Source organism: Neomonachus schauinslandi, chromosome 6, assembly GCF_002201575.2.
Source record: "Neomonachus schauinslandi chromosome 6, ASM220157v2, whole genome shotgun sequence".
Lineage (NCBI taxonomy): Eukaryota > Metazoa > Chordata > Mammalia > Carnivora > Phocidae > Neomonachus > Neomonachus schauinslandi.
The window spans coordinates 105,351,817-105,378,035 of record NC_058408.1 but is presented as its reverse complement, the minus strand read 5'-3'; the positions used below and the strand labels follow the sequence as shown (position 1 = coordinate 105,378,035).

Here is a 26,219-nt window from a genome sequence, read left to right as displayed (position 1 = left end):
TGCTTGGCCTGGAATTTATGTGTGGTGCTGCTCTCCTTGAACACCTGGGACCCACACTTGGTTTGTCTCCAGGACAATGACCAGTGGTAGCAGATATTTGCAGTGGCCGTGTGCAAGAGTCCAGCCCCAGTGCCGCAAGCGCGGGAGGGCCCACGGGGTCCACAAAGAGAGCAAGTGCACATTGTGCAGGGCGGTAGGTGGGAGAAGGAGGGACAACAGCATCTGCCCTAGCCACTGACTTTAAGGTGTCACCTGACAGCACACAGATGATGAGCTACTTCCTAGATCAGGTGGTTAAATAACAAAGGAATTGAAAAGAACAACCAGTATTCACTGAGCACTTACTAAGTGCCAGGCACTCTTGCTAGTATCTTGCATGCTGGGATGCAGGCTTGCAGCATCAGAAATTCTGTGAACCAGAAGATGAAGCTACATCTTAGAAGGTTTTAGTAACTTGTATATGCTTCTTTCCAGGTGGTTGTGGAGCCGGGATTTGCAGATGTGCTCTTTCTGATTCCAAAGTCTGATTATCTAACTAATATGACATGTTTCCTCTGAGAACTTACCCCGGAAGAGAATGGATATTTCAAGTTCCGAGTTAGACTTGATTTCTTTGGTGTTGCCGGAAGTGCAGTTGACCCTTGATCAACATGAAGGTTGGGATGCCAATTCCACCACAGCCAAAAATCCACATATAACTTTTGACTTCCCCAAAACTTAGTACTAATAGCCTACTGTTGACCGGAAGGCTTACTGATAACATGAACAGTTGATTAACATGGTTGATTAACAGTCGACTTTGAGTTATATGTATTTTTTTTGGGGGGGGGAAACTATTTTCACTAACCTCTTTTTAAAAATTTTTTTAAATTTTATTTTATTATGTTAATCACCACACATCACATCCTTAGTTTTTGATGTAGTGTTCTATGATTCATTGTTTGCATATAACTCCCAGTGCTCCATTCAATACGTGCCCTCCTTAATACCCATCACCAGGCTAACCATCTCCCCACCCCCATCCCCTCTAGAACCCTCAGTTTGTTTCTCAGAGTCTATAGTCTCTCATGGTTCATCTCCCCCTCCGATTCCCCCCTTCATTTTTCCCTTCCTACTAACTTTTTTTTTTTTTAACATATAATGTATTATTTGTACTGTATTCTTACCATTAAGTAAACTAGGGAAAAGAAAATGTTATTAAGAAAATCATAAGGAATAGAAAAATACATTTACAGTACTCTACTATAGAAAAATCTGCGTATAAGTGGATCCATGCAGTTCAAACCCACGTTGTTCAAGGGTCAACTATATACAGATTTCATCTATGTCCTGTGTTAAACTTGTAGGTGGGGAGTTTTTTTACTGTCTACCTCAGTGTTTGTAAAGGTGGGGTCCCTGGATCAGCAGCATCACCTGAGGATTTGTTAGAGATGCAGGTCCTACCTTGGATCTCCTCAATCAGAAACAGGCTGGTATCGGTTTGGCCCTTTCTGGTTTAACAAGCGCTCCAGGTTCTCATGCTTGCTAAATTTTAATCCTAACATACTCACAGGCATCTGCATTGGGAAATCCAAGGCTGGATGTCCTTGAGAAGCCAGGTTTCAAGGCTGTACGTGGGATGCGGCACAAAGCAGCATCTCTCAGAATCAGTTCCACGGGACGCTAACAGGTGTTTTGCCAAAAAGGTATCGGTGGTCAGTAGGTTTCTTTATTGCAGACCTTTAAAATGGTGATTATTCTTTCACTCTTTTTGGAGATAGCTGTGTTTGTATTTACCAAACTTATTTGACTGTTAAATCCCTTTTGTGGGGAGCAAATAACAGGACTAATATTTGTGAAACATTGTACTCCATAGGGGTTTCTAGGGGAGATACAAATGATCAAATTGGGATCTTCACAATGATGAGTTTCAATCAAGTAAGTTGTGTTTACTAATAGGTATGCTGTGTTCGTTCCTGTGGCAGAGCTGTGAGCAATTCCAGAAATGAATAGGGATCATCACTGATCAAACACCTACTTTATGGCAGGCACAGTGCAAGACCTTACAACCATAACGAGTTGATATCATTAGTCCCAGTTAGCAGATGAAAAATGGAGGCACAGAAAGGCGAAATTGCTGGGCTTACAGCGGGTAGGTGGTGGAACTTGGATCGTATTCCAGGACTCTGTGAGCCCCGTATCTCTTCTTTCTGTTTCTTTCTCACCTCGTAGAGCTTGGGGAGGGAGACAGGGGGCACTCATGGAACAGAGGACCAGACCTGTGTGTTGCACCGTGAGATGGTACCGTGCTGTGCTAAGGGCAGGGGGAGGGTGTGAGCCTTTCCCCAGCTCTGTTTAAAAAAACAACGTTGTTTTTCTGATTATAAACGTAACACATGCTCCTGGTAGGAAATTCTGAAAATACATAAATGTATACCCATTAAAATGACTATTAGCCAAAATCCAGAAAATAACAAGTGTGGGGGGATGTAGAGAAAGTGGAACCTTTGTGCATTGCTGGTGGGAATGTAAAATGGTGCAGCTGCTGTGGAAAACAGTATGGCAGTTGCTCGAAAGATTACACAAAAAATTACCATACGATCCTGCCCTTTCACTATCGGATATATACCAAAAAGAAGTGAAAACAAGGACTTGAACAGATATTTGTACACCCATATTCATAGCAGCATTATTCACAATAGCCAAAAGGTGGACTCATCCCAAGTGGCCACTGACGGAAGAATGGATAAACATACACTGGAATATTATTATTCAGCTTTTAAGTGAGTGGAGGGAGGGGCGGGGGGGGGGGGAGAATCTCAAGCAGACTCTGTGCTGAATGTGGAACCCGACTCGTGGCTTGATCTCACGACCCTGAGATCATGACCTGAGCTGAAACCAAGAGTCAGATGCTTAACCAGCTGAGCCACCCAGGTGCCCCTATTATTCAGCTTTTTTTTAAATAAAGATTTTATTTATTTGACAGAGAGAGACAGCGAGAGAGGGAACACAAGCAGGGGGAGTGGGAGAGGGAGAAGCAGGCTTCCCACCGAGCAGGGAGCCCGACATGGGGCTCGATCCCAGGAGCCTGGGATCATGACCTGAGCTGAAGGCAGCCGCTTAACCGACTGAGCCACTCAGGCGCCCCTATTATTCAGCTTTTAAAAGGAGGGAAATTCTGTCACACACTACAACATGGATGAACCTTGACAATGTTATGCTCCTCGAAAGAAGCCAGTTACAAAATACTGTATTATGGTTCTACTTTTATGAGAGCCCTAGAGTATTCACATTCAGAGAGACAGAAGGGAGAAGCGTGGCTGCCTGGGGTGGCGTGGGGAGATTTGGGGAGGTGTGGGGAGACTGTTTAGTGGGTGCAGGGTATCAGTTTAGGGAGATGAAAAAGTGCTTGAGACAGAAAGTGATGATAGTTGCACAATAATTTGAATAGACTTAATTATGCCACAGAACCGTACACTTAAACATCATTACAATGGTAAATTTCATTTTATGTGTATCTTACTACAATTTTTAGAAAGTATAAAAATGAAAGCAACTGTTCCATCTCAGAGATGATTGCTGTCAATATTTGGATATATTGCATATCAGTCTTTTCTCTGTGCATTTACATGCACATAGAGATCTTTTCCAATTTCATCAATAATTTGTTGAAAATGCTTTTTTAAAAAAGATTATTTGAGAGAGAGAGAGAGAGAGCAAGCAAGCAAGCGAGGGGAGGGGCAGAGAGAAAGAGAAAGAATCTCAAGCAGAGTCCTCACTGAGCATGGAGCTGATCCAGGGCTTGACCTCATAACCCTGAGATCATGACCTGAGCTGCAACCAAGAGTCAGACACTTAACTGACTGAGTCATCCAGGCGCCCTAAAGATGTGCTTTTTAATGATGTACGTTAGTTTCTCAAGTAGATGCACTGCAGTCTGTTAAAATATCTTCCTGTTGTTGGTTGTGTAACTTATTTCCAGTTTTTCACTGTTTTAGGCTGTGCTATAGTTAAGGTCTGTATATGTCCACTTTTATTCACACCACAGATTGTTTCCTTAGGACAGACTCCTAGAAGTGGAATTTGCTGGGCCAGAATGCGCATGTTTTTTTTTTTTTTTAATCCTTAGTCTAAGTTTTATTTTAAGGGATCATCTTCATTTTCTTTTGTAACCAGCTTAGAAGATAGCCACCCATTTGGTCAGATTTATTTATTCTTCAGCAGTTGAAGCATTTAAGATGACAGTTTTTACTTTAAATCCTTAATGATATTATATATACTATACTTGAGAATGTTTTGCTTTCTCGTGGAGAAAAAAAGCCCAAACATAAACCTTTAGATTATCCATCTACTAGTCCTGCAGCACAATCTTAATAAGAAAGTTTTACTGATAACTGGACAATTTATTCATTATGGCAGGAATATACCAAGAGTGGTTGTAAAGTGGCCAGTCTTATAAGTCAGGAGCTATGATCCTTGATCTACTGCTCAATCCACTTCAATATCTGATTGATATTATCCTCTAGATCTTCTGGTTTATTGCTGGGCAGTTGATGTACTATTTCTTCCTTGTAGGATGCTAATGCTTCTTCATAAAGAACTTGAAAAATTTCACACTGAATATTTTCTTTTAGTTTCTTTTCATTATAACCCCTTGTTTCAAGTCTTTTGTACAATACACTGTTATCTGCTTGCAGCACAAAAACTATATGAAACCAGTGTTCAGGAAAGAAATCACAACCATGGTAATCAACAATAACTCCACCTTCGCTCATTTGGTTTTCTAATTCATCAACTACTCTGTCTTCATCTAAAATGGGGCATTCATACTCTTCATCATAGCCATCATACAACTGCCCTTCTCGAGCTAAATCACCCACATTAATGTATTTCAGTCCTGATCTTGATGCAAGTTCTTTGCCTAGCGTGGTTTTTCCAACCCCTGGTGTACCGGTGAGCAGGATGTTCGGAAGCAACATGGTCCTCACCGCGCTGGCTCCGGGCATCAGAATGCGCATGTTTTTAAGATTCTCTGTACACATTGCCAAGTTGCTTTCCAGAAAGGTCATGCAGCTTTCATGCAACCTCACCAGAAGTGTGTGAGAAAGAGTGTCTTTTTTCATTACCTTCCCTAAAGGGAGCCTAGAGGATGCAGAGAGAGAAAGAGAAAGCCTGGTCCCTTCAGATCCCAGAGCTCGGTCTCCGCCTGTGCATTTTTTCCCCAGGCAGTTAGTGGGTGCCTGGTTAGCAAGCCAGGACAGGGCTGATTAGCGCTCTGGCCAGCCAGGGGTTCGGAGCCCGCCTGCGGGAAAGAACAGCCAGTTCAGGGATAATCCCTTGATATTGGCGCTCTGGTTCCAGTCTGGAGATTTTTATCAGGATGATTGCCAGTCCAGCTCTGGGCTGGGGCAGCGCCGGTTGAATGCTGAGCTGCTCAGGCGGGGTTCGCTGAGCTCCGTGATTCGGCCCTCAGACCTCATTTCAGAGGGAAATACTCGAGAGTCTCTGTGTTGCTTTTCTCCAGTATACGCTGATAGAACATTTTAAGGTGTGAGAAAACAGTGCCTACTTTCTAACAGACATTCTTCTATTCATCGGGGAGTGAAACTAAGTTGCGAGGATATATACTTCCCTGTAGTCTTCCATATAGCCATTTACCTTTTGAATGAAAAAAATTAATTTTGAGGCTGCAATGCATTTTCTGTTCTTAAAAATTTTTTTTTTTGTGGATTGTAGAAACAAATGTTTTCTTGCTTTAGCCCATTTGGGAAATAGTGTGGTGCTCTTTATCCTGAACGGGCAGAATAAACACGGATCTGGAATGAATGACCTGTTGCTCCGGAATTAAGCTCTGTTGGTGGTGGGAGGGGCTGAGAGCTCTGAGCCTGGGACTGAGCTGAAGGCTTCAGACAAAAGACTGCCTCCTTCTCTCTTTCTGGCTCCTCTCTCTCCGCATTTGAGAGCTTTCCCTCCGTGTCTGTCTGTCTGTCTCTGTCTCTCTCACACACACGTGTGCACACTACCTGGGAATAGCAACTCTGTGTCCTTGGTTTCTTTCTGTGTAGGAAGCCCTGACAGGGTGCCCTGAAGATTCTTTCTGATTTTGGGCTGTTCTTGAAAGGACAGGTTTCCTGGCTCTCACCATACCCAGAGGAGTGGGGCTCCCTTGAGCTGTACCTCTTGGGTGTGGAGAGGATAAGAGGAAACAGGATGAGGCATGGGCCTGATGGTGAGGGTCTGACCGAGGAGGCTCACTGTCGATGGTTTCAGAACTTTCAGAAGTCTAATTAGCTCTACACATGAGCCAGTGGGGTTAAATTCACCAAAGAGGGTTGGGGGAGCCATGCTACCATTCTCTAAGAGGAGAAAGAATATGTCTTTTGACAGGGACCGTGGTTTCCGGGACTGGCTTTTCCTGCCCCTTTTCTAGTCTGTTGCCAGATGCTAATGATTCTCCCTGTCATTGCTTGCATGCATTCCCCCTCTCCATTGCTACTGCCTCTTGCCCAGTTCAGGCTTCCTTTGCTGCTTGCTTGGACCACTGCAGTAGTCTTCCAGCTGGCCGTACGACTCTCATTTCTGATTAGTTATACATCTGACTGCCCAATTAAATGTTCTAGATGTTAGCCGATTATTTCACTTTCCTCATCAAATACTCTCTCGTGGCTTCTAATTAGCCAAAGGAAAACAAAAGCCCAAATATGTTTTTCTTGGCGTTCAGAAATCTCCATATTTCCTCCTTGTCTTCCCTCCCCTTTATGTCTCTGGGTGCCAGCCCACCTAACTACTCCCTCTCCCTGCCTCATGCGGTAGGTAGTTCATTTTATCCTTTCTGCTTCCTGGTCTGTGTACTCTTAGGTCCCATTAATTCTTCATAGCCTGGGGCCAAATCCTCCTCCTCCAGGATGCTCCAAACTAGAAGTAATCTCTCTCTCCCCTCTACCCAGCACCCTCCTCCCCCATACCCTGTCTTAAAGCACTAAATGTTTGTATGTTCTGTTAGGGTTTCTTGACTATTAGTTTTGTCTCCTCGGTCTTTGCAAAACTCTGATTCACGGCTGAGTGCCGGCATTGTCTGGTTGCAGCGCCTTGCACATTACACATGGCAAATATGCAGCAGTATTTGATGAAGAAAATGAACAAATGACCCAGGGTGTTCAGTGGTGTTCAAACCTGCCCTGTTTGCCCTCCCCTCACTTGCACTGGTTCCTGCTGGTGAGCAACTTGCAGCCCAGGTACCACTTCACTTACCGCTTTGTTTCCAGGCACGTAGCAAGGGGCGGCAGGTTAGTGATTCATGAGTAGGTGGAGAAGGTGATTGCCTTGAGAGTTGCTGACTCAGCTACCTGGGGCTCCTCTGAGCGATGAATCAATGAGTGGATGGTATGAATGAACAGATGGTCACGGATTCTCAGGGGACCTAGGTCTCCTGGATCCATACTTCCTTCCCAGCTTTCCAAGTACAGCCCAGGGCCTCATGGGGAGTGCTGGAAGCCTCTGTCTAAACATGGCATGCTTTCCTGGAGAACCAGTTCTTTTTGAAGGTTTGGGAATAAATATATTCTTTAATATTCAATCACAGTTATCACGGGAGAAATGCAAATATGCATACATTTTAAAAGATAAAACATAAAACTTTGAAGAAGCTTCCTGCCTGCTGAAGGCTTGCCTCGGGTTCCTACCCAGGCTCCCCTTGCTAGGTGGGAGGTTGGTGTTCACTCTTCTCACCTTCAGGGGCTGTGATGGAAAAGTCTGTAAGGATCTGGGCTAGTTCTTTACCCCCTGCCCCACGTGGTTGCTAGTTTCCCATCACTGCCTCCCCACCCCATGGCTGATCTTAAGCAAGGTATAGACTGTTACTTGGAAATTGCACAGAGCTGGGTTCAAATCCTTCCAGCTGTATAGACACTGTATCCGGAGGGCGATGGGGGAAGAGACACTCCCACTCTGTCTTTCCAGAGGGGAGACATGAATGCTGGAAACATGATAAGACTGAAAAGGACAGGTGGAATAAATTATGTAGCTGGTGACGTAGAAGCCCACAGGGATCAGTGTGAGAAACACACTCTTTCAGGCAGGAGTATAACCCAAACAAGGGATAATTGGGAGCACTTTAGCTGACGATGCTCCTCAGTTGTGTCCCGTTGTGGAGTGCCCCTCCAATGCCACACCCCAGCAACCTGTGTTCCTGCCCCTCCCTACAACCCCCCCAACCCTGGCCCTTCATCATGATGAACATGGTCTAGCTATGTGACCTTGGGCAAGTCACATGTCCACTCCCTTGGTGCCTGACTTGTTAAGTGAATAAACAGTTGGTCCAGAAGGTTGTTGTGATGACAACTCGTGTAAGATGCCTAACAAAGATTTTTGGGCTTGATACCTTGTGACCAATATGGTAAGGACCCCGCTGTGCCCTAGAGAATCCGTCAGCGTCTTTGCAGTCGAACCTGGCAATGTGACCAATATGGCAAGGACCCCCGCTCTGCCCTAGAGAATCTGTCAGCATCTTTGCTCCCTTAGGTTTCTAGAGAAGTGGTTTAAAGAATGCCAGCTGCACGCAGGTGGGGACTTGACTGATTTGCCCCCGTCTCTCTACCCGCTGGAAGGGTGCCTGGGGTTTCGTAGGACCAACATTGGATGGCCAGATGCAGGAGGTAGATCCGTTTAACATCTGAGGGCAGACAGGCACCAGAGGATGTGCTCAGAATCTCTGAGAAAGTTAGTTGCTAAAATATTGTGAATTTAATGACCTCTTCAATCGGAAATAAAGCTACCAGACTTCTCTGGATCTTTCTATAGGAGCCTAGCACTAAACCCTGGGTCACATGGAATGCACCGGCTGGGTGGCATATAGATGTGTCTAGGATATAAGTGAAGTGATCTTTCTCTCCAAGTCACTGATGCTAGGAGAGAGGTCAGTATACTCTCTCTTTAAGGGATTGAACTGATTCTCCAAGCTTTGGAAGAGAGGGAGGAGAAACCTCAATGTGTATTAAAACAGTGTTTGAGGGGGATCAAGAAATCAGTCTGTGGGAAGGCTGCCATGATTCTTCTCCAGGTAGATTGCTTTACCTGGGCCAGTAATTAGTCTTTGTCATGAGGTCATCAGCTATTTACAAGTGAATCATTGTTACCCTCCCTTGTATATTGCCTTTGATGTGTTTTGCTCCCGTGAGTTGGACGTACTTTTCCAACAGACTTCACACCCCTAGATATGATGTGTCTTTTGTGCCTTTTTGTAAACTATATATTCATTGCTTCAAAAAAAGGAGACCTAGATTCCTAAGGTGAAGAGGTGATAGTGTCACCTTTGAACTGTTCTTTGCATGCTTCCCTGGGATTCTTGAGATGGCTAGGTTGGTTTTTGTTTGGAAGATCGATTTCATTATTACGTTTTTAAACCGAGAAGCCTGTTACCACCCCGCTCTCCATCTCTGACCTAGAGAGATTAGAGTTGAGGTATCTGCAATATTGTACCCCAAAAGGGTCTGATTTGTCTACATTTCTTTGATAGTGTTGCCAAGTGGTCTTGGACAAATCAAACTAAATTGAAAAGTATGTATTATACACCGATGCTGTTTATCATCCTTATCATTATCGTTTTTATCATAGCGACTTTTATTTGGTGCTTGGGACTTTACTCATGTAATCTCATTTACTTCCCACAACAACCTAGGAGGAATCACTGCATCAGTGATTCTCAGCGTGGAACTGCATCAGAACCACCTGCTGGGCTGGGCTCTGCCCCATAGTTTCTGATTCTGGTTGGGTCTGGGATGAGTCTGAGAATGTGCATTTCTGTCCTGTTCCCCAGTGATGCTGATGGGGTGGGGCGGGGGGGGGAGAGGGGCAGGGGACCACACTTTGAGAACCACTGTTCTGTCTTCTCATCTTTCCCATCCCAGGCTCCTCCCCTGTGAAACAGGAAGGATGGAGTCTACCACCATGAGTGTTGTTCTTCCAATTACTCATAATTGTGTTTAGTTTGGGCCAATTTAATTTATGAAAGAGCAATAACAGTTTGATAATGGCAACAGTATTATTGCCATTTCCAGGTGGGACACCTGAAGCTTAGAAGGGTCAAGTGGCTTGCCCACAGGGTGGACGAGGGGTAGAGGTAATATTTGACCTCGGCAAGGTGAGAGTTCAGGCTCTGCCTCAGACAGACCTGGTCCTTCTCTCGATGTCCATGGGGTACGAGAAACGTAGGGGTGGTGCTCGCTCCTTCCAGATCAGACACAGCTGGGAGTCTGAGGATCAGCCCGGCGGCATACAGTAAACCTGAGATCTGGTTCCTCTAGGGGTAAGACGAAGTTCGGAGAGAGGACTTCCTGGAGGAGAGCGCTCTGTAAGGGCCTGAAGTGTGGAAGCTTTGGGGCAGGTGGAAGGAGGGGCAGGCATTTAGGGTGAAAGAAGTAACCTGAGAAAGTACTCAAAGGCAGTTGGCTCAACCTGTTCTGGCTTCAGTTTCCCCATCTTCCTGGGCATGTTTGACTATGAATGAAGTGATAACATGACGCAAAGCGCTATCGAAGAGAGGCGTTTCTGGTGGCAGGAGCACAATCATCGGTATCAAGGAGAAACTTCTCTTTTTGTGACTGTTTTTCTCTTCCCAGTGACTGTAGCTGTTGTGTTTCAGGGCAACCTGATGTAGTAGAAAGAAGCTTCTTTTGGCGCCCTCAGCTGTCCTCAGTGTGTTTGAGTCCTCTCTGTTAGGTTCTTCTGCTGTGTGACTTCGGGGCTGCCGCAAGCCTCTCTGTGCCTCATGAGTCTCACCTGGCAGAGGAGGGCTTACACTGCTTGATTTCCTTGGGCACTTGTAGCTCGAAAATGCCTGAGCATATGATCTAATTGTGATGACACACAGTCAGCAACAGTGAAATTACTGCCATTTCTCAAACTTGAATTACATCTTTATGAGTGGAGACATTGTCTCCTGCCTCCTGGGACGTGTTCATTTCACTAGGACGCACCTGACTCTGGTCTGCCTAGGGATGGAGAGAATTTGCTGTGTGGCCCGAGGTCTCTGCCTGTCCCGCTCCCTCCCGCTCTGGGTAGCAGTGCCGGTTTGGTGCTCGAGGGCAGTGTCCTGGGACATGTCTGGGGCTCAGGGTCTGGGTCTGCCTCTGCCTCTGCCCAGCTCTGCAGACTCTCCAGGGGGAGGACGAGTGGGGCTGGGAGGCAGGAAGGGAGGGCGATGTGGGTGGGGGGAAGAGGCCCTGGAATGACAAGCTCAGTGAGTCACTCAGCGTCTGCTCCAGCTGGAGAGAGTCAGGGAGGGGTTTAGGGCATTGCCTCATGCAGCAGGGTAGGAACCAACCACGAGAAGGCATCGATTCAAGTCAGGGGGTGGCACAGGCACGGAGGAGTGGGCACGAAAGGTTCACCGAACCTGGGGGGGGTGGGGAGTAGAGCAGTGCGGTCCGAGGGGGGCCCTGCTGGGCATCCCGGAATCAGAGTGAGAGCCGTCAGTGAGTGCTTCCCCCCAGGCACTGTGAGCGCCTTACAGAAGTGATCTCATTTTCTCTCACAGCCATACCCGGAGGGAGACATTCTTCTTCTTCTCAGATTGTGGATGATTAATCTGAGGCACAGAGAGGTTAAGCATCTTGTCTGAAGTCACCCAGCAATGACTAACCGGGGCCTGGGGAGTCTGTGGGCTTAATCACTGCATCAGTGATTCTCAGTGTGGAACTGCATCAGAACCACCTGCTGGGCTGGGCTCTGCCCCATAGTTTCTGATTCTGGTTGGGTCTGGGATGAGTCTGAGAATGTGCATTTCTGTCCTGTTCCCCAGTGATGCTGATGGGGTGGGGCGGGGGGGGAGAGGGGCAGGGGACCACACTTTGAGAACCACTGTTCTGTCTTCTCATCTTTCCCATCCCAGGCTCCTCCCCTGTGAAACAGGAAGGATGGAGTCTACCACCATGAGTGTTGTTCTTCCAATTACTCATAATTGTGTTTAGTTTGGGCCAATTTAATTTATGAAAGAGCAATAACAGTTTGATAAACTCTCCTACTGTTTCTGTCCCTTGTCTCTTTTTATTTTTGAGAAGTTGCTGCTGGGGCACCTGCTTAGCTCAGCGGGTGGAGCATGAGACTAGATCTCAGAGTCATGAGTTCAAGCCCTACATTGGGCATAGAGCTTACTTGAAAAAAAATAGAAAATTTGCTGCTACATGTTTTGATGCTTTCTTACTTAGTGCATAATCCTTGACTTTTAGACACCCATTTTGGATTATATTCCTTATCGACACAAAACCTCTTGAGTTGTCTGATGTCTTTTGTCTTGAATTTCTCTTGATCTGGATACCAGTGCCTCCAACCTGGCATCATCCCTTTTGTGTGTGTGTGTGTCTGTGTGTGTGTGTCTGTGTGTGTGTGTGATGTATATATGTATTTTTTATTCTAAAAGCTAATATGTCTTGACCCTTCTGGCTTTCTTCTGTTTTTGTTTTTGTTTTTTTCTGTTTCTTAGTCTCCTTTGCCTTGCTATGATGCACACTTTTTAAATTTAATTTTATACTTTTCTTTGATACAAGGTTAGTTCTATCTTTGTTGCTTCTCAGGTATTTAAAAATATTCTTCAGGGGCGCCTGGGTGGCTCAGTTGGTTGAGCATCCGACTCTTGGTTTCGGCTCAGGTCATGATCTCGAGGTTGTGAGATTGAGCCCGGCGTCTGGCTCTGCGCTCAGCATGAAGTCCATTTGAGATTCTCTCTCCCTCCCTCTCTGCCCCTCCCCCCAGCTCATGTTCTCTGTCTCTCTAAAATAAATAAATAAATAGAAAATCTTTAAAAATATTCTTCAATCATCTTTTGCTAATAGTTAATGTAAAGAATGAAACAGCAGCTCTTGACTCTACCATGTACGGTAAGTAACAGTAAGTTTTCCCTCTTTTTATTCCTCTACTCCTATCATATTACATTCATATTTTTATTGTATATTCTGATATTTTAAGTCTCTGCTGTATTACTGCATTTTATTTGTTTTTACATTTTATCTTCTCTTTAAGGAATCTTAATTTTTAATTTGTTTTGTGATATATCACAACTATAATAATTGAGACCTAATGGATCTTCTTGTTCATTGCCAGATCTTTATTACCATGGGCATTCCCTATTATTGAAGCTTTTACTTTGATTAATGTCTTTCTCGGAAATGTGAGAAGCTTAACACCTATATAAGCTTTCTGAAATATTTTTTCTGATTCATTGCACCTTGTTTCTTCTAATGTGGAGGACAACTTAGCCTTGTTGCTGAGTTTTGCAAGGTTGTAACCCACTACCAGCCTGAGTTTTCTTCCTGTTCTAGGTTGTTCACCATCTACTGTTGGGAAGCTTACACCTCTTCACTATGAAATGAATAAATACATACGTAGACCCCTGGTCATCAGTCAGCCTTTTGATCTTCAGACCCAGATCTGTCTTCAGTGTTGGAAGGTTTTCTTGCATTTTCATAAATTTTTGATTCAGTTTATTCTGAATTGACTACCTGTCCTTTTTAGCTGTCATCTTTTATATAACCTGCGATTTTAGATGTCATAGTATTTCTGCTTATGTCTTTCTTCCTCTTTATTTTGGGAGTGCTATTTATTTATTTTTAAGATTTAATTTATTTGAGAGCAAGAGAGAGAGAGAGCACGAGCAGGGTGAGGGGCAGAGGGAGAAGCAGACTCCCCACGAGCAAGGAGCCCGATGCAGGACTCGATCCTGGGACCCTGGGATCATGACCTGAGCCAAAGGCAGATGCTCAACTGACTGAGCCACCCAGGCGCCTCTTGGGAGTGCTTTTTAAATTTGTCCTTCACAACACATCTTGTTTCAGAGATGAGTTCTCTCGACTTTTATTGCAGACATGGAATAGATGGTTCCTCGGTGCTTCAATTATCCTCAGAGTTATCTTTTACTGAGTGCTTACTATACTCTAGGCACTGTGCCAAGCATTTTGTGTGCATGACCTTGAATGAGCCTTAGAACAAGGCTTTAGAGGCCTGTGCTTTGAGTGTCTTCCCTCTGCAGATTGGGATCCAGGTGCTCAGAGAGATGGAGCCCTGCTCAGGCTCCCCAGGTGGCGAGTGCTGGGGCCAGAGTTCACAACAGGGCTTGTGCCTGTGCCCTTGGCCTTGATGATAGACTGCCTTTCCAACCGGTGATTCTTTTCTTTTTTTTTTTTTTTTTTTTTTTAAAGATTTTATTTATTTATTTGACAGAGAGAGAGAGAATGAGCACAAGCAGGGGAAGTGGCAGGCAGAGGCAGAGAGAGAAGCAGGCTCCCCACAGAGAAGGGGGAGCCCGATGTGGGGCTCAATCCCAGGACTCCGGGATCATGACCTGAGCCGAAGGCAGTCGCTTAACCAACTGAGCCACCCAGGCGCCCCCGGTGATTCTTTTCAAATCTCTTCTTCACTTTGAGTGCTACCTTCTCTGCTTTCTGTGTTTGAGAGTGCCTCTGCAGGTCTGGTGGGAGGTTTTTTATGTTTTCCACCTGGGAACGCGGGCATGTTTGCCTGTCAATAGGGAGGGTCCTTTCTCCTGGGTCCCGGTGCTGTCGACTGCACTGCTGATAGAATGTTCCTCCTGGCTCTTACAGCAAGGCTGTGGTTGACAAAATGAAGTCTTGCATGACCCAGAGAACTGTAAGGCAGGGCAAGTGAGCTCCCACCATGAGGATTTCCAGAAGGGAAACTTAATCCGCATGATATTTCTTCCCTGAGTTTGGTGAACCCGTTGCACCGGGAGCCAACTGTTTGCATCTGGCTGGCCATTTGACCTGGCTGCCATGCCAGGTACAGACTGTGCCTGGACTTGTCCTTCTTCCTGGAGCTGCCACCTGCCACATCAGGGACAAGTCCCTGCCCCCAGCCAGTTTTCTTTTTGGTGTACCTGCCATGTGATTCCTGGGGCTTCCTGGGGCTGCTGCTGACACACGCTGCTGTCGTTCCAGGGGTGACAAGAGGGAGCCAGGTGTGCTCAGCCTCTCTGCCCCATGCAGGGCCCCCTGTCCCGTCCTGTCTTCCTGATCTTGGCAGCTCTGCTGTGCAGCTCCTCAGTGACCTCCACTCCTTGTGGCACGATCTTGCTGCCACTTCTCCCAAAGCAAGGCTGCCCGGGGGCCGCACTGCCTTCTCCCCTTTCCTCATCATATTTTGTTCAGATGTTCTTTTTGGTTGCTGGCACTGGGGTGGACCTTTTCCTCGCTTCCTCAGCTGTTGTAGGTTTCCCAGGCTTGCTGCACTCGGTTGGTTGTGTCCACAGGACTCTGGGCAGAAGGCGTTGCAGGCCTGGGCTCACGTCGCCATGGTGACCCATACGTGGACGCTTCCCTCCGAAGCCAGTGGCAGGGTTCTTCTCTCTGTACTGCCCATGCTCCTGAGGGTGGGGAAGAAGGTAAGGCATGATTTCTTTCTGATTTCTCACCTGCTGGTTGCACCTCTCACTTTCTCCACTTCCCCCCACCTCAGATCTCGAGTCTGAGCAGAAGACTGGCGGGGCCTCTGGATTTCTTGCTGAGTTGGATGAGCCATCATAACTTCTGGCCCAATGACTCTGTGCCATTGGTCCTGGTGGTCTAGGTCAGGCTGAACTGAGCTCTCTCTTAGGAGATCAAGAGACTTTATAATAAAGAATCGATCCTCTGCCCTCTCTCCTTATACATCACATGGTCTCAGGCTGGGCAGTCAGGTTTTAGAAGACTGTCTGGGGGTCTGGACATAATAATGTGGCACTGATTTGTTGTCAGAAGGTGAGAGAAGCAGTGTCAGGAATAGACTGAGGGTGTGAGCTCACTCAACCTCAACCAGCGTGGACTTGGTATATGACTTCCAATCCGTCTGTGTCTGGTGCTAGGCACAGTCCTATCCTTGAGGCTTACTTGGTGGATAGTCATTAAGGTACTTGACACTCCAGACGCATCAAATGTGATATGCAAACAGCCTTCACTCCCAGGCTAACCATGATGATCTCTCCCCGCTGGACTTTGAGTATTCATAAATGACAATTGATAATAAAGCACACTCTGCTTCAGAAAATTCATTAAGGGATGTTGCAGGGTTTTTCCAGTGAGAGCGAGGACAGATCAGTGGTTGATTCCCCAGGCAAGTTTGAGGTTTGCTCTCTGAGATGTTGCTTACTGCTATGCGTTGGCCCCTGTAAAGACCTTGGGGGATACTGATGTTTTCATTTGCTTTGCCAGTGGAGTAGATGGTGATGACCTAGTGAGAAAGAATACAGGAAGAGCAAGGTGGGGGTAGGAGACTGGTGAGGAAGGGGAACAGGAAGTGTGAGCTGGGGAGGCAATGAGTCGAACTTTGGAGAGGCTGGGTTGGAGGTACTCAGGGGATGCCCGGTAAAGGCAGCCAGTAGACTGTGGGAGTGCAGAGAATATGTCCATGGTGGTGCAGAGGGTGGCTTCGGCCCTCTACTTAGCTCTGTATCTTTCTTAGGAAACTCACTTAACTTTTTGAGCTTCAGTTACCTTATCCATAAAATTGGAATATTCATAACTTGCTCACGGGCTGTTGTGAAATCCCGTAAGTCAATAAATGTGGTGTTGCTGGCCTGACTGGGTATTCAAAATCTCTTCCTTGAAGGGCGTTTTTTCTGGAACATTCTCTGTGCTCTCCTATCTGGGAGGCCTGTCCCCTGGTGAGGAGGATCTTGATTAGAAAGGTAACAGATAGGATTTTGTTGTCAGTGAGGTGGTAAGGAAGGGTCTAGAGTCCAGGGTGGTACTGAGGGCTGGCCAGGTGGGTACAGCTACGCTGAAGATGATTCAGGGGCCCTGGGGACAAGGAAGAAGAGGTAGACAAGAAAGTCCTCAGGCCAGTCTTCGTTGGAGATCAAGTCTGTCCACACCCATGTAAGCCTTCTGCCTCCTTCTGATGCTGGGGCTTCTCAGCCTCCAAGGAGGGCTATGCTTCTTTATCAGACTGATTCTCACTGAGAATGTCTGGCCATCTTGGTGCCAGTGAGTGTCCCCGGCAGGACGACTTCCAGAGACTGGCAGCCTTCCACGAGAAGCCTCACAGAGCAAGGCAGAGGCCGCTCAGGGGGCCGAGACATCCATCTCCAGTCTGAGGGCCTCCTCTTTGCCTCTGTGCAGTGTCGGGCCCCTTCGCTCCTGTGCCCCCCCCCACCGTGGCCTGGGACCACAGCACCACTGCCTGTGTCCACATGTGCCAGCCCCTGAGAGGTGGCAGCCTCCACTTGGCCTCCAAGGGTGCTTCCTTGCCAGTGTCTCAGGAGAACATTCCAGGAGTGGTGTTTGGGAAATTCGCTCTTTCTCCTTTCACGAACAAGAAAATGGCCTGAGAAGTCAAGGAAGCTCAGCTGATGTTCTCAGTGGTGCTTAGCATCAGGGTGCAGAAGGTAGTGGGGGTTGGGGACACATTCTGTCCTCTAGGCAGGGCAGCTCCTGGGGCTGTAGAGCAGGATGGGGGTGGGGCAGGATAGAGGTGGGACTTGATGGTAGGGTTCAAGGTCAGGCAGCAGCATGCTGGAGGGCGTCGAAGGAAGACTGACCAAAGTTAGGCCAACTAGCAAGGAGTCCATCTCAGTGGATGGAGGCATGAGGCCAGAAAGGCCGGGGCTGGGCTGGAGCCAGGAAGTCCTTTTAGACATCTAGCCTGCTTCTCAGGACTCTGCCCCAGTACATTAGTGATGCTAGGAATTCCAGCTTGGCTTTTTGAAAAAAACAAAAACTGTTTTTCCTTTGGGGAACCCAAGTCTTTTTTTTTGTTTGTTTAAAGATTTTATTTATTTATTTGAGAGAGAGAATGAGATAGAGAGCATGAGAGGGGGGAGGGTCAAAGGGAGAAGAAGACTCCCTGCTGAGCAGGGAGCCCGATGCGGGACTCGATCCAGGGACTCCAGGATTGTGACCTGAGCCGAAGGCAGTTGCTTAACCAACTGAGCCACCCAGGCGCCCGGGGAACCCAAGTCTTATAGGTTGAATTATGTCCCCTGAAAAGATACTGAAGTACCAGCCCCATGTCCCTGTAAATGTGACTTATTTGGAATTAAGGTCCTGCAGATTGATCAAATTGAGATGAAGTCATTGGGGTGGGCTCTACTCCAATATGACTGGTGTCCTTATCAAAAGGGGAAATGTGAACGCAGACAGGCACACAGGGAGGATGCCGTGTGAAGATGAAGTCAGAAAGTTGGGGTGATGCATCTATACGCTAAGGAACGCCCATGACTGCCAGCAAAGCATCCGAAGCTAACGGGAGGGCACGGAATGGTCTCTCACAGCCCTTAGGAACACCTGCCCCTGTTGATACCCTGATCTCATACTTCTGGCCCCCAGAACTGAGAGATAATATGTTTCTGTGGTTTAAGACCCCCGGTTTGTGATACTTTGTTACAGCAGCCCTTGGCAAATGAGTATGCCACGTTTTCCAGATCCCATTTTCCCGCTTCCTGGAAAACCACTCCCACTGATGTCAAAGGATTGTGTATGTGACCATCTGACCTTGGGGAGTTCCCCAGTGGTAAGCAGGAGTTGCTCTCTGACCTGCAGAGAATCTGGGGAGCTCCTATGGGTAGAGGTGGCTAGTTCACAGCCTGCCTCTGGGTCTTTCTTCCCCATTTCTTCCCCCACAGACCTGCCTGACCAGACCCTGCTGAAACCGCTGTGGGGTCAGGTGGCAGGCGAAGCTGCCCCTGCTGGGGGATGTGTGTGCTGAGTACAACCAGGCAGCTGGGCTGCACTCCTGCACACCCCACTGAGGGATTCCCCCTGCCCCTATCCTGCCCTTGGCCCTAATGAAGATGAGGACCTTGTCCCTGGGTTGCTCACGGTCTGCTTGGTATGACGCACAGACTAAGCAGAAGCCACCTTTTAAAGTCAAGTGCAGTGTCGTGAGTTTCTGTGGCATTCAGAGTCCTTGGCCGTGATAATCCCATTCCCCTGAGTGGCATGGTCAGTTGTATATTTATCCCTTGGCCAGTGCTCATTGTCTTTGGAATGTTGAGTCCACCCCCTTTATAGTACTTATGAGCCCCTGGAGGGCAAAGACCTCTCCCTGTCTCATTTACCTTGCACACTGGAAGCCAGCATTTGCCTAGGGCTTGTCTTTTGTGGCCCCTCATTCAGGAGGTCTGTATGGGGTGTTTTATCAGTTCATCCTCATTGGGCAGGGGAGGAAAACAGGACTCCAGGGTAGAGTGATTTGCTCAGTGTTACACAAGCAGAGCTAGACCAGGGGTCTCCTGCACATAGTAGGTCCATAGGAAGTGAGATAACTTGATAAGCACCATATCAGAGTTCTCTGTTTGATGGTGTGCCCAGTGTTCCATAGGGGCCAATCTGGTGTCCTCAGCTAAGACAGTGAGCCGTCGGGACAGGGATAACCTCTTTGCTGCAGCCCCCGGGCTCCCAGCCCCGGCTTGGGCACGCATTCCCCTCCTGTGCTGATTGATGAGTGTGGTGTTAAATGTGTGGCCTTTTGCAGGCAACTCTAGGAGGGCGATGAGCTTTATAAATCTGCCTGGTGCCTAAAATTGAACCACACACATAATTCACTCACACACACTTGCTCAGTCAGGCTTGCATTCTCTCTGCCATCCTGTCTCCAGCTCACGCTTGACGCCTCATGATTCTGGACTTCTCCAGCACACAGTGGCATGTCCGGCTTGTCCCAGATTCCTGACCTTTGGGCCTTGGGTCCCCACGGGCAGCTTATTGCTATCCAAACACCAGGCCCTGGCCCTCAGTGAGGCTTCATCAAGTGTTCTGATGCTTTTCCTCTGCTTTCAAAGCACCATGCCTGCGAGGGGGTGGGTGGCAAAGGGGGTGAGAAGCCAGGGCACCTGGGATGGGGAAGGGCTCCTGATCTATAACCAGGGGGCCCGTTTAGAAAGACTTGACAGAAACCTGGAGTAGTTATTGAGTACATTTAAAGGGTCTGACCCAGGGCCGGGAACTTTGGAGAATGTGAAGACACATCACTATTTCCAGAGACTAGACCAGCAGCAGAGGATTCTAGTTAAAACTCAGATTTGTATTCAACTACCGGTTGAAATCCCCAGTTACCAGCTTTGACCTTAGGCAAACGATTTCATTTTTCTCAATTTAATTTCTTTGTATACTTTCACGAGGTTTTCTTGAGCATTAGCAGAGCTCACGGCACATCGTAGGAACCCAGTAAATATGAGCTTGACACCCTGGGCCCCCTGCCCCCACTGTAGTGACAGGAGCTGACCCGTAGCCAGGGCCTGCTGTGTACCTGGCACCTTGGGGGGGCTTTACAAGGGTCAGCACGTGCCATCTTCCCAGGAACCTGGGAAAGACTGAGCGCACAGACTGCTTGCAAGGAACGGTCTGAAGCTCAGGGCGTAGAGCTGGGATTTGGCGTGAGCAGTCCGGCCCCTGATCTGGGCCTTGAATCTCCATGCTACATGGCCTTGCTTGGACCCACCTATGAGATCTTGGACAACTTCCCTGTACCTCAATTTCCTCATCTTTGAAGTTGGAACGATGAGGATACCAGCTAGGACCCTTAGGAGAATCCCTTGAGCTTTGTAAAGGGCTTAGCGGGATGCCTGGCCCATCGTAAACACTCCGTCAGTGGCGGCAGCTCCTTGATAGGGAACGCTGTGCACAGGTGACCAAATCTGCAAGCTATTCGAGGCAGGATGCCAGCAGGGCTGTACGGCTCTTTTATGATAGGTGTTTAGAGTGTGGAGCTCAGCATGGGCTGATTAGGAGAGATGGGGAGGGGGTGCTCCAAGTGAGGAGGGCAGTCTGGGCCATGGGAGGATCTGGGAAAGCAGGGAGTGCGGAGGCCGGGCACCAGGAGGGTTTGGGAATTTGGGGACTCTAGGTGTGGGGTTTGACCTGTGGGCTGTGGGGAGACATTAAGGGATGGCAGGCTCGTGGGGATCACAGCAGACTCTTTTGGCCTCTTAGCAGCTTGGCTGTTACAGACAGGAGGGACTTCTCATTCATTCGAATCTAGCCGCCTGTCCCTGGTGAGCAGAGCGGTAGTTACAAAGGAGGGGACCCAGCCGGGCACACAGCATGCTTGCCCGCTCCTTCCATCTGCTATCCCAAGGGGCTAGCCTTAGACCCTGGACACGTCCAAGGCCCCGAGTTTACTGCCTTTCAGCTGCTGTTTGTGTCACAAATGCCTGTCCCACAAGGGGTATTAAAAATAACCCAGTGGCTAATAGCATTTCTCAAAATAACTGCTTGCAAAGTGCCTTGCTGGAGCGAATGGCTACTAAAATTAGATTCCCCGGAGTGTGTGTGTGTGTGTGTGTGTGTGTGTGTGTGCGTGCGTGCGTGATTTTTAGACTCATCTCCCCCAGGGTGAGGCCCACGGTTTGTGCCCTTTTGTTCTGTGGCTCCTTCTCTTGTCACTGGGTTTCCCAGAGCCGTGGTTACCAGCTCATCCCTGCAATGCCCAGTTCCACCCCCCAGTCCTTGGCAAATTGGGGCAGCTGCTGCCCTACATTGCCCAGTTGTGCTGCCCCAAAGAGCAGGATTTTGAAGAATCTTGGGGGGGGGTGGCCTCATTCTGTGGTGTGCCAGGTAATAATAGCACGCTGTGGGGGGGGAACCTCGCTCAGCCTGCTGTCCAAGGGGGAAACTGGGCCACGGAAGAGTGAGGCAGCCCCACTCAAGGTGCCCTGGTAACTGAGGGCATGGACACATGATTGGCCAAGCCCTCGTTCCAGGCCACGGCTCCAGAATTCTTCAGTGGTCTTCTGTGCCAGTCCTTTGGGCCACCAGGCAACCAGGTCACTCAAGCCCAGTCAGTTCTCCGTTCACTCATAACACAGAAGGGAATGTGGGGATCCTTAGAGCAAGTTACAAAAATAAAGTGACTCAGCACTGGACGAGAGAGGGATTTTGGATGCAGGACAGACAGAACCTGAGAGCCAGAGGTTGGTTTTCCCTTAGGTAATGACCTGCCTGGAAAGAGGTGGGCCCCAGTGTCCCCATCTTTGACACGGAGGCACATTCAGAGATTCATGAGCAAGCGTTTCTTGAGCTCCTAGTATGGGGCTGGCTCTGTGGCAGGCACGGGAGTTACAGTGAGAAGTGCAAGGTAAAGGCAAGGTCGGGACCCATAAGCCAGTGGCAGCCCCCCAGGGCCTGGCGTTCTGTGTGGCCCAAGGGGGAACTTCGCGTCTATACATTGCTGCACCCCCATGCCCCCTGGCCTTGTACTGCCCCTAGAGATTTGGGTTCTGGAGGGGAAGGTCTGCGAATTTTTTTTTTTTTTTTTTACCTGGAATGGTGGCCCACGAAGAAGTGCATTTCCCATTCCCCGTGGAAGCTGCATGCGGTGGAAGGTTTCTCTAGCGGAAAGATCATAGGCTCTGAAGTCAGGTGGACTCCGTGACTGCAGCAAATTGCTTCCCCTCTCTGAACCTGCTTCTTCAGCTGCTAAATGTAAATCAGCATAGCAACGACATCCAAGGGCTGTTGTGGGTATTAAATGACATAATCGATCCAAAGGGCCTAGTGGGGTCCTGGTGTGTCATAGGAGCCTCCACACATTATAGAGATCAGTAGTAGTAGTTACAATAGTATTAAACTAATAAACTGTGTTTGCCTGAGAAGCTCCAGTCAAGGTAAGGGTAATTTAATTTTTGAGTATTATTAAGTCACTGCTCTCTGTATAGCTATCAAAAAGCTGGAGTCATTTACTGGAAACCAGTTAGGCCAGTTTCCAATGCTAGAGTCAGGGTTTACATGTAATCAAACCTTACTAAGTCACATCCTATGGTACATTCATTATGGGCGCTGGCTGTTTAAGAAGAATCTTTTCTGCAAACCCACACGTGAAGTTGGCAGGACCCTAGACATGAGGACATGCTATCTTCTCACCCAGTGATTCTCAACCAGGCATGGCTTGGCCCTCCCATGGGATGTCTGGCACAACCGGGGTGGGTAATATTCTATAGTGCACACGATGCCCCCCAAAACAAAGAACTGTCTGGACCAGAGCAGTCAGGGTTGAGAAGCCCTGCCCTAATCTAAAGATGAGGGAACTGAGCCCTGGTCGGGGCAGTGACTTGCTAAGGTCACCCAGCACATCCGAGCCAGAGCTGGGACCCAGCACTGAGCTGGTTGACCAGAGGCCAGGCCTTTCCACTAGGCCCTTTAGATCGAATATGTCATTTAATCCCCACAACAGCCCTTGGATGTCGTTGCTATGCTGATTTACATTTAGCAGCTGTAACATTTCCAATGTACCTTGGTGCCTTCATCTTGTTGTTCAAGCAAACCATCAACTTTAATCACGTTGCTGAGCTCTTACTCTACACTCGATCACTTTCAAGGCACTTTGTCTTGTCCTCTCCTGAGTTCCGCTTTGGGGGGAGCCAGGTTTTCCTATTCCAGGCTTGCTAATATAGAAGGCTTGCTCGATTTAGCAGATAAAAATAGAGGATGCCCAGTTACATTTGAATTTCAGATAAATAAGACGTATTTTTCAAAAAGATTTTATTTATTTGAGAGAGAGCATGAAAGAGAGAGAGAGAGAAAGAGAGATCACGAGCAGTGGGGAGGGGCAGAGGGAGAAGCAGACTTCCCACTGAGCAGAGAGCCCAATGAGGGACTAGATCCCAGGACCCTGGGATCATGACCTGACCCGAAGGCAGACGCTTAACCGACTGAGTCACTCAGGCACCCTAAATAAGACATAATTTTTAAGTTTAAGTATGTCCTCTGCAATATTTGGGACATATGATTCCAATAAATTATTTCTTGTTTATCTGAAATTGAGATGTGATGGAGGCATCCCGTTTTTGACCTGGTAACCTTACAATCTCTACCCACTGCCCTGAGATCACACACAGGCCATGGGACCTTCCCGCTCCTGCGTGAGGCTTCTGGCATTACTCATAGGCCCCTCTGCCTGGAGGGCGAAGACAGAAAGGGCAGGTGGCCTGGAGAGTTGAGCAGGCATCCCTAGCTCCTGGCCCACAAGTGTTTGGGAGGGACTGGCCATCCAGTCTGGGCTAAAGGCTCTGTAAGCTGAGAGGGTGGCCGAGCTGCCCCTTTTTTATAACTGGAGAATAGTTCAGCTGAAGTGTCAGCAAGTGAGCTGTGTGCCTCGGACACCAGGTCTGGGAGGAGGCCTGGCAACTTTGCCCCTAAATCAGGAGCACAGTGTCCTTCCCATCTCGCTGGCTTCCACAGAGCACTGCCACCTGGGCCCGAGGAGCACCTGGGCTGCAGCTGGGCCCTGGCACCTTCCAGGACTGAAGTACTGTCCCCACATGGTCCCTGGTCTGAGCCTGCCCCTGGGGATGGAGATGGGGAGATGACAAGGGCAGGGGGATGCACCTGCAGAACTGCCTCTGAGCCAGTGGGCCCAGCCACTGCGAGCTCCTCTTTAGAAGAGGAGGCTGCTAACAAGCGGGCTGAGAAGTTCAAGGTCAGGTGCTGACAGCCCGTGTTGGGGGTAGGGCTGCTGCCCTGCCCCATCCCTTCCACCAAAGTCCAGGCTTGTTGTTCCTGGGCGTCAGGATGCCGTCTGTCCCCTCTCCCCAGAGCAGCTTCCTGCTGGGGGAGCTCATCCCCTCAGTACATCCTGAAGGGCAGTCAGCTGGCCAGCATGGTGGTCTTTCTTCATGTTGACTGGGAACAGCCTTTGAGGGTCTTTGGGGGCAACTGCTTAGGGGATTTATCACATTTGCTGCCATCTTGTGGACGTCCATGGACCACCAGAGAGCCAGGGGATACACCTGGCCTTTGTTGTGTAGGTGCTTAATAAGTGCGTGTGGATCGAATAGATGAAGGAGAAGTGTGTAGTAATTCTGTTTCGCAGAAGGTATCTGATGATAAAGGCTGAAGTCACTGCTTCTCAAACTGGAGCAGGCATCAGCATCACCTGGTGGCCTTGCTTAAACAGAGACCAGCCCCAACCTCAGGATCCGGGGCTCTGGAGGTCTGGGAAGGGACCAAGACTTTGCATTTCTAACAAGTTCCCAGGTGATGCTTCTGGCCTGTGGTCACACTTTGAGAACCACAGTCTTAAATCATTGCCCTTCTCAAATACTTTGCATTTAAGTGTTACTTTTATTTAAATAGTCATTAATTAATGAATTACACAAATCTTTCTTGAATGCCTACTGTGTCCCAGTGTACCAAGTTTGGAGCATAAAAGGATAAAAATGGCCTTGGGGAACTCATAGTGAGAGAACTGTGCACTGAAAACAGTTGCCCACTAATCTAATTGCTTTTACGGGGGTACTGTGTTCAAAGTGCAAGGGGAGTGCAGGAGAAGGGGCATTTGGGTAGGATCCCTTTGAAGATGAGTGTGACCGTGTCTCTTTTTCTCTGTGTATTGCGCTTCTTTGTGACTTGTGTCTCCAGTTAGCCAGTGAGATCTCGAAGGGCAGAGACAGAGGTGACTTTTGGTGTTCCTTTTATAAGTGTGTTCTAGTTCTGGGGACATCGTAGGCAACCAAAATAAATAAATAAATAAATAAATAAATAAATAAATAAATAAAAATAAAAGTATTGCCCAAGGAAAGATGTCAGTATCAAAGAAGTGAATACCTAATGGTGGAATTTCAGGTCCAGTTGTTTGTGGGAGTCTTACTGATTTGGATTCTATATATGCCTGCTTCTAAGGTTGTCCTGGATGGAGACCCTTAAGCAGGAGGGTACTCTCCCTGGCCCCCCGTGTCAACTGGCCCCCTGAGTTTATGGGGAATGCTGCTGACATTTACCTGTAGGGATTCTTGGAACGTGCTATGCTCTTAGAAAGCTGATTTCCGAGAGCCTTAAGTGGTCCTGAGCCAGTGCTTAGCCAGGGACTTGTCATGGCCTGAGGGAATATGCCCTTGCAGCAGGGGGAAGAGGCCTGAGTACCTTTCTTCAGAACTTGGGGGTTTGAGGAGGGAGGGAAGCCCCTCCATGGTGACCGCTCAGGGCTATGAGCTCCAACTAGAAAATGAGAGAGGAAAAATGTGCTGCTTGTTCTGAGCAGGGCTAGGAGAAGCTGTTGGGCTTTGCCTGGGCTCAGGCCTGGCTTACCTGTGCCTTTTCCTCCACACACCCTCACTCTTATCATCTTCGGCTTCCGGAGTGCCTGGCAGGTGCAGAACTACACCTGCTGTCATTGTCTTTAATAACAAAAGTATTCCTAACAATTCCTACTAGTGGAGTGTCTCCTGTGAGCAGAGTACTGCTATGTGCAAACACCTTCGATTCATAACAGATTGGAAGGGTCAAGAGGTTAAGAAGAGTCCGCTCTGATGGAGCGCATGCTCT

At 48.1% G+C, this 26,219-nt stretch overlaps 2 protein-coding genes across 17 annotated transcripts in view; one reads left to right on the top strand and one right to left on the bottom strand.

Moving 5' to 3' along the window:
* Positions 1–26,219, top strand: part of KCNMA1 (potassium calcium-activated channel subfamily M alpha 1) — a 728,164-nt gene that overhangs the window by 115,959 nt on the left and 585,986 nt on the right. The gene's annotated exons all lie outside the window — the stretch shown is intronic.
* On the bottom strand, positions 4,461–4,972 carry LOC110589199 (adenylate kinase isoenzyme 6-like). The gene has a single exon (XM_021699683.2). It carries the CDS (start codon positions 4,956–4,958, stop codon positions 4,461–4,463), a length of 498 nt encoding a protein of 165 aa, XP_021555358.1. The 5' UTR covers positions 4,959–4,972.